This window comes from Epinephelus moara, chromosome 11, assembly GCF_006386435.1.
Source record: "Epinephelus moara isolate mb chromosome 11, YSFRI_EMoa_1.0, whole genome shotgun sequence".
NCBI classification, from domain to species: domain Eukaryota; kingdom Metazoa; phylum Chordata; class Actinopteri; order Perciformes; family Serranidae; genus Epinephelus; species Epinephelus moara.
Window position 1 is genome coordinate 15,225,786 of NC_065516.1, and position 13,588 is coordinate 15,239,373.

Consider the following 13,588-nt stretch of genomic DNA (forward strand, 5'->3'; position numbering starts at 1 on the left):
ACCAGCCCCAGTCGCTCTGTTCTGCAGCTGACCCTGACCTTTGACATTTCTGGGAGAGAGGAGAAGCAAAAACAAACCTTTGCAAACAGTTTTACACTGAGCCAGCAGCACAGCGGGTTTCTTTATATTAGTTTTCCCTGTTCACAGTGCTCCCCTACAAAGAAACCTTTCGTAATCCACCTGCTGACATTATAGAGGCGACTATCTGTAACTAGTGACACATTAAAATAACATTAGGTTGTAATTATTACCTTGGATTTCAAATGCTTGAGAAAAGTCAATGAGCTGTTGACGAAGTAAAATTGCGTCTCAAAAGTACAAGAACTAGACTGAACATTAACCAGCTGCAGAGTTCGTGTTGAGGTTATATTTACCTAAAGAGCCAAAGTCAGAAGAAGAAAGTCGGTGCACATATAGGCTCAGAAAGTCTCTATTTGCTTAATGTAGGATAATGTGTAATGACTGTTTGGGAATGATAAGAGCAAGACTAAATATCACAAAGAAACACGTTACGTTGAGCTCTCCATGCTCGAACTGAACAAACTCACCTTCAATGAATACAGATAGTCCATCACATTACACACAAGTGTGTTGCTGAAGCCTAAAATACAACAAGATAGCTGTATTTGTTTTTCCAATGTCAAAAGTAAAAGCCAGAGACGTCCACGGCTTTGATGGAAGACAACTTGTTTCCCATTTCAGTTAGCCCTTGTCACATGGCCAAGGCAGCTCTCCACAGTAGGAAGAAGACATTACTCAGTTTCACAACGTTAGCCCTTAAAAATCCAAACAGGATTATCTGAACTCACCCTGACCACACACACACACTACCACACATTGTTAAGAAGATAATAATTAACTTGGTAGAGTTGGAGCCAAGAGACCAACCAATAACTGCTGAGGCACTGTCATACAGCAAACAGTTTTATCTTTAGCGAGCTTCTTGGTCGTCAGGCTACATGTTGGAGAGTCTTATTAGAGCCAAGTCATATTGTAGCCCATAATCTCAATAAGTTTATGGCTGTTAACTGTGTTACTGCTTATAATTGGCCATAAAGACATGATACTGAAAAGGCTTGACAGAATAACTTTAAGGATATCATTTAACATCTTCTGCAAGAAAATAAGAGATCAAGGAGGCCAAAGTTGTAAAGGGCCTTATCTTGTTTAAAGGAGTTCTATACGACATAAAGAGCTATCTATGATTCAGAGGTTGTCTGCTGACAGCTCTCAACATGGAGACAGCTTAGCCCAGTGCTAACAGCCAATAGTGCTACCAGCACGAACAATTCAGACAGCAACAGTGCCAACAGAGCTAAAGGTGTTAACCTGGGGGCAACCGCAGGATGGGTGATACACTTCGACAACAAGGTCGTCCTGATGTCAGTAGTAACTGCCGAATCAGCGCAGTGCAGAGTGGTGGCAAGTAGCTAGCCAGTGGGATACACACACAGGGAATTCCATGCACTAACATGCATGCACGGCAGGACCATCTACCACAACTACAAACAGATAATCTCGGATTACGACACCCAGCAGGAGCGTGGCGTCATTCTCTGCTCAAGACACCATTATTTCATTAAATCTTCACAGCAAATTGCTGCTATATTAATGCTCTGAATGTTGCATACAGAACCGTTAAGGACAATGTTTAGTGCAATGCATACAACTAATGGCTCAACGTTAAATACGTGCACTGCCATGGATGGAGCCTTCTTTTCCTAATCTGCATTCATTTTGTCTATATTTGTAGACATTTTCTTAAAGTTTATGCATACGGACAAAATGGAATACCACCAGATATCATGGAAGCAGCATCGCATAGTTCAAGCGAGATACAACCGTGGGACACAACAAAGATGTTTGAAAAAGGTGGAATCAAACGAATCAGGAATATGGTGATAAGTATTCTCTGTCCTATGTATGTATTTAATGGCATCACAGACCATCACCATCTACAATGCTGCCTCCGTTAAAGGGTATATTAGTACGATCTCCTCCACCGTCGCCATGTTTGTTATTGACAGAGACTTTTTACTCTGCCCTCTAGTTCCATCTACTATATGCATCTATGACAACATAAATGAGATATGGAAATATGAGGGCAGTGACAGTCATGTTTGAAATGAACATACCTATTTTCTTACATGAAAGAAGTGTGAATGAGCCTTAAAGGGTATCCAAAAATCATATTGAGTATAGACCATAACCTTTCTAGGAAACCTCAGCTGATACAAAGACAAAAATGTTTAAATGTCCCAGTATGGACATTCTAAACAAAGCAAAGTATATGCTGCATAATATTAAGGCACTCCAAAAGTGTCTAACTTCCCACATACTTCAGTTACTGTGAAGGAGGTGCGAGGCAATGCACATACAACTAATGTTAATCCATGAAATAAACTTCAGATAATGTATTTTAGTGCATGGAGTCAAACTGTCAAATAATTACAAATGCTATTAATCAATTGCTCATTTTAAGAAAATGTATGGAGACCAAATAATGGGCCATGTATACTTAATGAGTGTTAATGTTTAGTATTTGTGTGTGTTTTGATGTGTGTATATGTGCTTTAAAAATTAAAGTAGTGACAGACCATTGATGATAGACCATAAATGTGACTTTTATTTTGAAAAAGGGGCAGGCAATGTAAGATTTATTCTTGTCCCTGCTCCTTTTTAATTATGCAATGTGTATCATGTTACATATTGTAGCTTATATCTGATGTGGACTTTTGTGTTGAAAGTACACAGTGAAGTGATTGTAAGAAGAATTAATAAAAAAAAAAACCTAAACTACTAAATTACATAATTTGTTCCTCTTTTAATTAAAGAAAATCTGAGGAAATAATTTTAGAAACACATCAAAGATAAAAGACTATATGAGAAGTAGTTTAACCCATGGCCTCTGCGCCTCTCTGCACCTCTTTCATGGGTCAGTAGTTAAGTGTCATATATCCACTTCCACTGCCTTAATGCTCTGCATTCTGTGTCTGGACTGGCGGGGTTAGATTTCAAACTTGGACAGCACTTATGTTGTTTATGTCCAGATTGCATGCAGGTAGATGCAGGGGTTGTCAGAGTGCTCACACAGTTGTGCAACACTGAAAAAGGAAGCAGCTGACTGCACACTGGCGAAAAAAAATGCAAAGCCAAGGGAAAGTAAGCATTTCCTATATTGGTGTGGCAGCTTTGGTGCTGCCAAATAATGAGTCCAAAGGACAGATTGAACAAGAACAGCTGATCTTTCAGTCAGACATTATCTCTCAACAGTACAATAAAGGGTAAACTTCATCAGGAGTCTGTCAGGAGTGGCCTCTATGACTTGTTACTGAGTGGTATATCTTTTCTCTTTTGCTCCCACTGTGCTATAAACATCACTCTTTCCACTCACCTACACATCAACCCACAGCTCAGTAAACTCTTCAGTTTGACTGCTGAAAGCTGTTCTAGGACACCTAGGAATCCGTAACTCATGAGAACATGAGAAAGGTTGAGAAAGGTGGGTAAATCAATAAAAAAAGAACCAATCCTTATAATTCCTGGGATGCATGAAACATAATTCCTGGAATCTACTAACCACGGCAAAGTGATGATATCTAACAATATGAGGTTATTCATGGGTGGATTTTGCCTTTAAGCTTGCGATATTTTCTGCTGTAGCGTCTTAATCATGCTAAGATTAACTTGTTGAGAACCTCTTGAGTTTGGGAATGCAGCTTTCATTGGCAGCTGACCAGCTGCCCTCTGGGCAGCATGTTTATCACATCAATCCCACCAGCAGCCATGCAATTATGTTTTTCATTATATGCCAATATTGTTTTAGTGCTTCCAACACTGGCAGCCCATCGACTTCAAGAAAAGAGAAAGGAAACTGTTTCAGCTGTGGAGCCGTTGAAATTCTCCAGCGCTCTAATGAATAGGGAAATCTAACAGGAGCAGCTCGCTGTTCAGATCTCAGCGTTTTGAACTATTCTGAACTTTTTTTTATTGCAGTCAGCAGTACTGTACGCTGCCGGGGAACTGGCTCTAGGATGTGACTAGATTTGTACACACATAGCTTTGGAGGGAACAAACTGTCCAAAATACACACTCGGATGCCAGAGGAGACTGAGGGAGCTGATGCAGCATAAATCCAGCACAGGGAGAATATGAAATGAAGAAGAGGAAAGTTACATGCTGAATCGCTACAGGCTAATGCATGAAAAGACAATAAACTAAGCTTGTGAGCGTCATCTCCTCCTGAACAGCATTTAACCTGGTTTGTTACCAGGGTCACCAACTCTGCCTCATGTGTTTTATCATGTGGCCGACGGCGCTGGAGCCTGACCTGACAGGACAGACTGAGGCTTTTCTGTTTGTGGTCGTGTGGACTTACGCTGTGAATAACCGATGCCACGGCATCTGTAATCTGGTTGGGAGCGCTGGAGTTGCTCATGGCTCCGCAGTGGAGTCGCTGCTAGAGAGGCTCTGAAAAGCTGGTTTGGATCGGTGTGGCTTTAGCCCTTCTCTTTCTCACTGGGACTCAGACAGCTTTTGGGCAGCATAACCTGGAGACAGATACAGAGCCGGGGTTATTCAAGATCAGGCTGGAGATTAGAACATGAGAAAACAACGTGCTGAAATAGTGTAGCGTGGGCCAGTAATCCCTGAATATGACGTGTGGTTAGTGAGTATAATAGCAGTGCTGATTTCATTCTTATTGGATACAGAGTGCAGGATTTGAGACCTTTCTAATACATCGTCCTCAAATTCTAGGACATTTCAGCAGGAAAATGATCATAAACAGACAAAAACTTATAGGGCAAAACAGAGGACTGTTTCATCACCTAACCTACAGTGGAGCGATAGATTGATCAAAAGAAAATTAATCGCCAGCTAACTTTGACAATTTTGCTGTATCCAGCTTCTTAAAGGGCCAGTGTGTAGGATTTAGTGGCATCTAGCAGTGAGATTGCAGAACTGAAACTTCTTCTGTGTGCCAAGTGTTTCGGAGAACTATGCAAAAACACAATAAAGCAAAAGGCCCTAACTAGCCAGTGTTCGCTTTGTCCGTTCTGGGCCACTGTAGAACAACACGGTGGACCCCACGGAACAGGACCTGCTCCACATGTAGATATAAATGGCTCATTCTGAGGTTACAAAAAACCAATAATTCTTATTTTCATTTTAACCTTATAAATACGAATATAACATACCATGTCTGCCAATAGATGCCCCTAAATCCTACACACTGGAGCTTTAAATGTGAGACTGTTTTTCTTTGTCATTCATGACAGTAAATGAAGAGTCTTGGACAAAAGAAGCAATCTGAAGGCAACACTTTGGGCTTTGGGAAATTGTGATGAACATTTTAAAAGTAAAAGTAAAAGATTAATCGATTAACCTAACCTAAAAAATAATCCTTAGATTAATTGATAACAAAAAAAATAGCTAGTTGCAGTCCTATTCTACAGGTATATCAAACTGAGAAAGTGTTTCACTGGTGAGGAAAAGGCTGAGGACAAAATGTGGCTGAAACTAAGAAATAATTCCTGCGGCCTGGTGGAACTTACTTTCTTTCTTAAGTTATAACAAGACTAGAGTTTTAAGCCATGCTTGCAGCTCTGTGAGACTGTACTTTGACACAGCATTGCTTTGAGTTAAATGCCAACGTTAGCATGCTAACATACAATGACAATGCCAACATGCACTTCAACCTCATAAGTGCTGACTATTTTTCATGTGCAAAAGTGCAAAGTCAACAAAATACAAAACGCAGAGCACTGGAGGGCTACACTTTACAGTTTCAGGATTTCCTGAAGGGCCTGTAAGTACCTTTGAGTCCCCAGAACCACTTCAGAAACACAGATGGCCTTAACTGAAGGTTGTTTTTATGAGTGGAAGTGCAGAAAAGCGACACTGTACTTGAGGCATGATGGCAACAATGGTAGAAGTACATATAAACAGGCTGTTACAAACAATGCCACCCTGTCTATTTGCATTTGTACGATTCATAATTTAAAGTCCTGCGGCATTTCCTCGCCGCCATTCAAGGTTATTAACCATCAGAGTCAGATAAGAGCTAGATAACACAGTGCCACTGTGCAGAGGACCCTTTGATAAGCGGTCGCACGTGCCTCAGCTAACCTCCACCTCCGTCACTCTCGAGTCGCTGTCGTATGACATACAACCACAGAAATCCAAAGGTAATGACAATTAAGTTGGCCAGAGGAACTTACAAAAACAACCAGTGGTGCTTTGCAGAGACAATGCAAAATGTTAATGAGAGATAAAGGACAGAAGCAATATGCCATCTGGGAGAAATCTAATTTACATTTTGTCCACTGATTGGTTACTTTTTAAATTATATTATGTACGTTTTTTTCTCCTTTAGTTTGTTTTTCTCCTTAAATTGAGGGGAGGTCTCTCTATGATTGCAAGCTGAATATATTTGCGTTTCAGACTGTTGGTCAGCCAAAACGAGACATTTGAAGATGTCAGCTTGGATTTTAGGGTATGTCACAAGCTTTTTATTTTTTAAATTTTATAGATATATTGTACAGACCGACAGAGAAACCCTATTATTAATAAAGAACACAAGTTACATGCAGCCCTTGTTCTTGACATAATCAAGCTTTATTGTTAAGCTGCAAAGATCAATCCACATTTGCATTAGTTTGTAAGAGCCTACACACTGGTATGGTCAAAATGACACTGAAGATGTGTTGCTAAACGTGACATATCTAAATTAATTGCTGCAAACAACAAAAATGTTTTACAGTTAAATATACTAGCCACCCAGTTAGTCCTCATCAGCCTAGACTTTTTGGAAATCTCCTCATTGTTAACAGAACAGCAATGTTCCTTCAGTCTAAAAGCAGAGAAGGGCCCTCTTTTGGTTCACTCTTCAGTGTCACAGCTAGAAAAAAAATCATGTTCTGGCTCTCTGACAGCAGCTATCAAAGACACGATAAGCCTCCCTGCTCCCTGACTACAATCATATCAATGACCTTGTTGATGGCAAGGGATTTCTGAGAGGTTTATTTCACTACAGCACAATCAGTGACGAGAGATTAAATGCAGTGCAGAAGTATTTAGGAGCTGGACAGTGTGAACTTGTTTTTGAATGTGGATCGAACAAAGACATCACCTGCCAAAGAAACTGAGACACTGAACAGACTACACATTTTGGCAACGCTCTTTGTTTGCCCTGCCAAAATGGTAAACACTGCGCCAAATGTTAATTTCATTCAAGAAGCTGTTCTATTTTCAAAATAACAACTTTAACCAGTTTGAGAAGCTGTAAACCATGCAGTAGTGGTGATAAAGGCGCCTTTTGGAGATGGCCTGGGTGTGTTTGAAGATTACTTTCTCAGTAAACCTAGACCCCACCACTGTGGACGAGGCAGGGCTGGCTACACAGGGATAAAGTTACAGAACCCTGGGATCCTGAACAAAAAGCATGGGAACCGGCTAATCTACCTCAGGGCATGGCTGTAATAATACAGATAACAGTAATGATCAGAAGAAGAAAACAATAATACAATTGTCTTGGTAAGCAAGCAGATTTAAAAAAAAAAAAAAAAAAGCCAGTCCTCAATTATCAAAGTGTTCTTGTCTGTAGTCAGGTACATTCAGTCAGAGGAGTGAATAAAAAGGAACTGGCTGTCCCTTATGTAATAACCGAAATGACAAAAAGGACACGGATGAATGCTGACAGTGCAAGAGGAAGTGAGGACAAGACGCTCTATGTTTCCCCTGGAAGAAGTTCCTCATGTCTTCCCAGAGTGATCCAGAGGCACAGTACCTCCCAAACTGTTCCTACAAGAAGACGATGAGTGTGGAATCTTAATTTTTTCCACTTCTCCATGCAAGATTTAGTCACAGCCTCATCATATTTTGCCTGTGCAGGCAAGGCTTTGGGAAAACTATCCTTCTGGGAGGAAGTAAGTATGAAAACAGGAAGGTGGTGAGGAGGAGCTGTAAACGTATCAAAAAAAAAAAAAAAACAGAAGCAGGGCACTTTGGGAGTCTTTTTAGTGTACATAACTTCAGAAATAGTTAACAAGAATCCATGTGTATGCTTAAACACGACCTATATTTTAAAGGAAAGCCGAGTTAATACAAAATGTCTCAATGTCTACCCTGTGGCATTAAAGTTTAACTTAACTTGTCACAGTACAATAAGCTGCCATTTTTTTCTCCATCCATCCCTCCTACAGAGAGCACAATATACAGTCAGGTCACATGTGTGGAGATGCTACCTTTGACCGAGAAAACTCATCTACAGAAAGTAAAAAATCAACTACACTGTAGCTTCTGTGTAAATTACAAATGTATCTAACATATAAGGCTGAGATCTCACAGATTTTAGTTATTCAATCTTAGTAAAATCAAAAATACATATTACCTATAGCGCTGTTTATCAGTCGAGGTTGTTTTGGTGTGAGTTGCCAAGTGCTGGAGATATCGGCTGTAGAGATGTCTGCCTTCTTCAAAATATAACAGGGGTATAACATCCCCTCTCTCTTTCCCCCTTTCATGCTTAAATCTGTTCTATTGAATAAAGGCAACTTAAAAAAAGATGACCTCCACACTGCTTCGCCAAGCTGTAACGTTCACTAGCTCAGTTTCAGTATTTGGGATAGCAGTGGGTCTGTGCTTCCTTCTGTGTGATGAAACTGTTTACAACAAGGTCTGGGGATTATCTTGAATAACTGGGTCATGATTCCTGGAAAGGGACATTGTTTTTGAGTTTTTTTAAATTTCTTTTTTGGTGCTTTGAGCAACACAGGTCAAGTGCCATCTAGTTTCATTATATTGGAGAGAAGGCAGACATCTCTACGGCTGATATCTCCAACTCTCTGCAACTCACACCAAAACAATCTAGAGCTATCATCAGCACTACATGTAAGAGGAAACATATTAGTTTTCTGATTTTGGGGTGAACTGTCCCTTTAACTCTTTTAAGGGATGACCATAAGAGAATAAAGGCTCCTCTATATCTAGGTCCAAATTTATCACTCTTCCTATTTGACTTGACAGCTGATGACTAACGTGCCATTTACAGTTGCATTAACATTGCAATAATTCTGAGGAAGGAACATTTCCATTGACTGATCTGAAACCGGTCTGGTTTGAAATATATCTGAATATCGTCACAAAGTTGACACTTGCATCATACCTTAAAGGAAGGTGATAACTCAAGAGAGTGAGTTAGACTTTTTTTGGTCAGTATTGATAATTGTGGCACGCACTTAGTGGTGACTAATCTTCCCCACAGAGTGCAAATATACCTGACAAAGTCTCTTGGTATGTTGTAAATTTCCATTATTGATAAACTGCCCTGCTCAACTCTTAAATGTTGGATTTCCCCAAAAATAGCATCTTCCTCCCCTTAGTTGGAATATAAGGCACATTACAGAAAGCTTTTAGGGAAAAGGAGGAGAAAAAGTGAGGAACAAAAGTCAGATGTTAACAATGTCTTTCTTTCAAAATCTGAGAAGTCTGAGGGAATACTTCACCCCCAAATGATCATTTGTAGATCAATTACTTACCCCATGTTGTGGTGAATTACGACGGAAAACTTTGTTTGTCTTGCTTGCCTTAAGGGTAAATAAAGAATCCACAATAAGTGAACATTTTTGATTAATTGTAGTCATGGGAAGTCCATGTTTAACAGCAGCAATACTATATCAAAACTTTTGTTTACAAAGTCTCACACAACTCATGCAGTGTAATACAAGTCTAATTTATCCAGTCATATGCTCAGTACTCCCCAAACACATGCATTTTTGTAATATTTAAAACAATTCTGCACAAACAGTCTTGGGCACCGATGGAGTGCGCCTGTGTCATTTATGCAGATTGTTTTAACACTCAGGTTTTAGCAAAAATATATCTTTATGGGAAGTACTGAGCATATGACTGGATAAATTAAACTTGGATTACACCACACGAGATGTGTGAGAGTTTGTAAAGGGATATTTTCATATAGTTTTGCTGCTGTTAAATGTGGACACCTATGACTTGAATTCATCAAGAATTTCCTCACATAACATGGAGTAAGTAATTGACATACAAATGATCATTTGGGAGGTGAATCAGTCCATTAAGGAATTGTTTTAGATACTCTACAGGGCTTTTCTTAAAGACAGTAACACTGGCAAGTTAAATAATTCAGGCCCACTCATACAGTCAGAGGACAGCTCTGCATTAGGAGCCTAAAGAAGTGATGAGTCAGCACACCACCCATCTCAAAAACGGCCAAAATCTGTATTTCATAAATGCCAATTTTGCCCTTCCACATCTTTCACTGTAATCTCATGCAACCTTTTGGGTTAAAGATAAACAAAAAGGTTAAAAATTCTTTGCCTCCTCATAACGACATTAAAGGGCAAGGAGCAGGACAGTCAGACGACGGGACAGAGGTTACGAGCTAGACTCGAACTCACGACACGAGCCCACAACACGGTCTTAAACCAGTGATCTGCCGAGACACCCGACCGGGCCCGGCTTCACTCAGGGCAGCTTGGCACGTGAGCGTCGACCACAGACTGCATGCTCATCTACAAATTCTATCAAAAAGGGCATAATTAAAGAACAGTTCAATAAAATGCACAAAGTGCCAATAAAAATGCCTGTGCAGAAATAGCCACTTGATCACAATGTCCAAACCTCAACCGACACACAGGCCTGTACTTATAAAGGCAGGACAATGACAGGGAGGGAAGGAGCGGTTTAAGGTTTCATTAGAGAACTGGGCTTACAGAAAACAAGACATTGTGTGATTCATCAGCTTCCTTTTAGCAGACAATGCATGTTTAAAGACTTTTTTTCCCCCTGAGACACTGATTGTGTTGTTGAGATAGCTCCAAGTGACATGAAGATAATTTGTGGCCTTAATGTTTTATCTAACACTCACTGTAACATTCTGAACGCTGCTATGCATTCTCAGAATTAGCAGCATTATCGCCTGTTTGAGACGCATGCAAGGTCTGATGCAGAAAAACATGCATGATAAAGAGAAATGGGTCAAACAGACAGTCCTTAAAGAAGAAGACAAACACTTCAGAAAATAAGGTCTGTTTTTTGTGGCTCTAAATGGTCAATTCTGATTTAACCACAGCATTTAGAGGGCCATCACTTTGAAAATCATGGCTTTTATATGCTCTAATTTAGGATTTATATGAGTGGAAAAGCATGTCTGTGCTGCTAAAACTAAAGTGGGCTCAAAGTGGCTTGTTTGAGGCATTTTTTCTCTCCTGTGTAACCTGTGGAACTAAGCAGGATTTGCTTATTCGCACTATGGTTGTTAAAGCCTCAGACCCTGACAGGAGGAATCTTGTTAAGTTTGATTAGACGTGACAAACAATAGCTGTGGTCATCTAATCGAGGAATGACCCATATAAACAATGAAACAGACAGTAAATTAAATGGAAAAACAACAAGCAGTACAAATAAGACACCTGGTCAATGAATACAAAAAGATATCTATGACTGTACTGTACCTTTGTGTGCTCACAGCAGAGAAGCCACCGCAGACATTGTAGTGCAATTCTGAACTCTGCTGTGAAGAGAGACCCGGGGCTGGTCAGAGTGCAGGGCAAAAACAAACAGAGGGGGAAAAGAGAGATAGGGAGACAAAAGAGAAGAGAGTTAGAGATGTGGAGCCAATCATGTGTGGTTCGGCCTCTCGTCGTGCCGAGTGCTCTCTCTCAGACCGGCATGCACGGACTGATAGCAGCAGCCTTCCTCCTCAGGATTATGTTTCCTCCTGTAGCCTGCTGACAAGTAGCCATGTGACTCCAGGACCCATTCAACACTGAGTCAGAGGCTGCTGCTCAGACACACAAATCTATATGTCTGTCTGTCACACACACACACACACACACACATACACACACACACACACACACATGGCCTTAAGCTTTAAGTGGAAATTCAACCCCAATGATCAATATCTTCTCTAACAAATGTCTACTTGCAACTCTTCGTCACTGACTGTCACCAGTTCAACTAAAGAGTGATTCTCCTCACTTTATCTGAGTACATTTTACAGTCCTGACTGAAGTGCAATTTTTACAGTAATTCTCTAAGAATCAATGGTTAGAGGCGAGTTTAACACAAATGAACATAAGTTGGTTCAACAGAAACCTGTTATCGTGCGACCACTTGTGGAGGTCCCAACCCGGGGTTGGGAACCACTGATTCTACCACCCAATTACAACAGCAGACTAGAAGTCTACATGCTGTGACGCTGTATTAGCATGCTAACATGCTAAACTAATATGGGAAACATGATAAACATTAAGCCTGCTAAACATCAGCATGTTAGGGCCCTGACACGCAGGCGATGGTCGCTCATCAGTCAGTGTTGGGCTCTCAGTGGGCGCCTGTAAACATAGTCTATACGGTGTGTCCGGCACCATTGGTCCACATTGGCCCCTGCCAGCTTAGTTTTGGGCTGATTCAGCATGTTGAATCAGTGTCAGAGTGGGCGGCGCCCTTCAATGACAGAAATCACTCTGATCAGCAGTTCAGCTCAGTGCAAGAGAAGAGAAACGGAAGTGAGTAAAGTAAACAAACAACTGAAGTCAAGAGGGAGTGGGATCAAAACAAACTTGTTATATTATGTAACATTATTTTTTTAGCCATTGAGCTCATCAGCCCATAATTGTTTGTGTTATTGTTTGCTAGCGCACTATAAATATGCTTTGCTCTTTCAGCATTGGATTGTGTTGTTAATGTGCTAACTGGCTAACTAGCATCATGACAGTCTTCCAGTTTCCCTTTTTGCAGACTAATGCAGACCACCACCACCTGTTGGTATGGAGAGTTATTTCCTCTCAGAATGTAGATGCTGGTTAGACTTCAGCTGTAGTCCTTGCGCGTGTTCATGTGCAACTTTTTTGGCTGAGACACAGTGAACATGAAGCCACACAACAGTCTGCTTTCGTTGCCACTAGTTCTTTAATGACGGTTTGATGTGTCTGTGACTTTAGCCATATAATTAAAAGTATGTTAGCATTGTGACATTAGCATTTACGTTAGCACCGCACGTTTATCTAGGCCGCATTCAGACTGACTTAAGCCCTGTATAACAAAATGCATCTAGCTAAATGCTAATGTCAGTATACTAACGTGCACAATGACAAGGCTAACATGCTGATGTTTAGCAGGCATAATGTTTGCCATGTTAACCATCTTAGTTTAGCACATGTCCTAGTCCATCACATGATGCCATGATGCCCAAAAAAATCTTTCTTCTCATTGACTTACATTGTGGAAGAGACATCTATAAATCAGTGGATACATTTTTTTTTTAGCATCACAACCCCTCGAAATTACTTGTTTCACTATCAGGATTTAATCTATTCGGTCTGATTTGTCTAAAGCCTAGAAGAGCCGCAAGATCAAATCATTTTTATACCCATTCATGTAAGCTTCACACAAAATTTGTTCTTCAGGTGTTTCGTCGTAGACAAAAGACAAACAATTCTGACCTGATGGTGGTGCTATCTGGAAACTTAGGGGATCAACAAAGTTATCAGAATTCATCCTAAAGGGACCCTAAATCTGTGCACAAATTTCATGGCAATAGTTG

The 13,588-nt window shown here is 40.4% G+C and overlaps 1 protein-coding gene across 2 annotated transcripts in view; it reads right to left on the reverse strand.

The window, feature by feature from the left end:
* slc4a2b (solute carrier family 4 member 2b) overlaps window positions 1-11,717 on the reverse strand; it is a 46,090-nt gene extending 34,373 nt beyond the window's left edge. For both annotated transcript variants that reach the window (XM_050056127.1, XM_050056129.1), the window contains exons 1-2: window positions 11,493-11,717; window positions 4,379-4,550 (exon numbers count right to left, since the gene is read on the reverse strand). In XM_050056127.1, the coding sequence (XP_049912084.1) occupies window positions 4,379-4,438 (60 nt within the window). In that variant the 5' untranslated portion in view covers window positions 4,439-4,550; window positions 11,493-11,717. The remainder of the gene's footprint in view (window positions 1-4,378; window positions 4,551-11,492) is intronic.
* Between the last annotated feature and the right edge of the window lie 1,871 nt (window positions 11,718-13,588).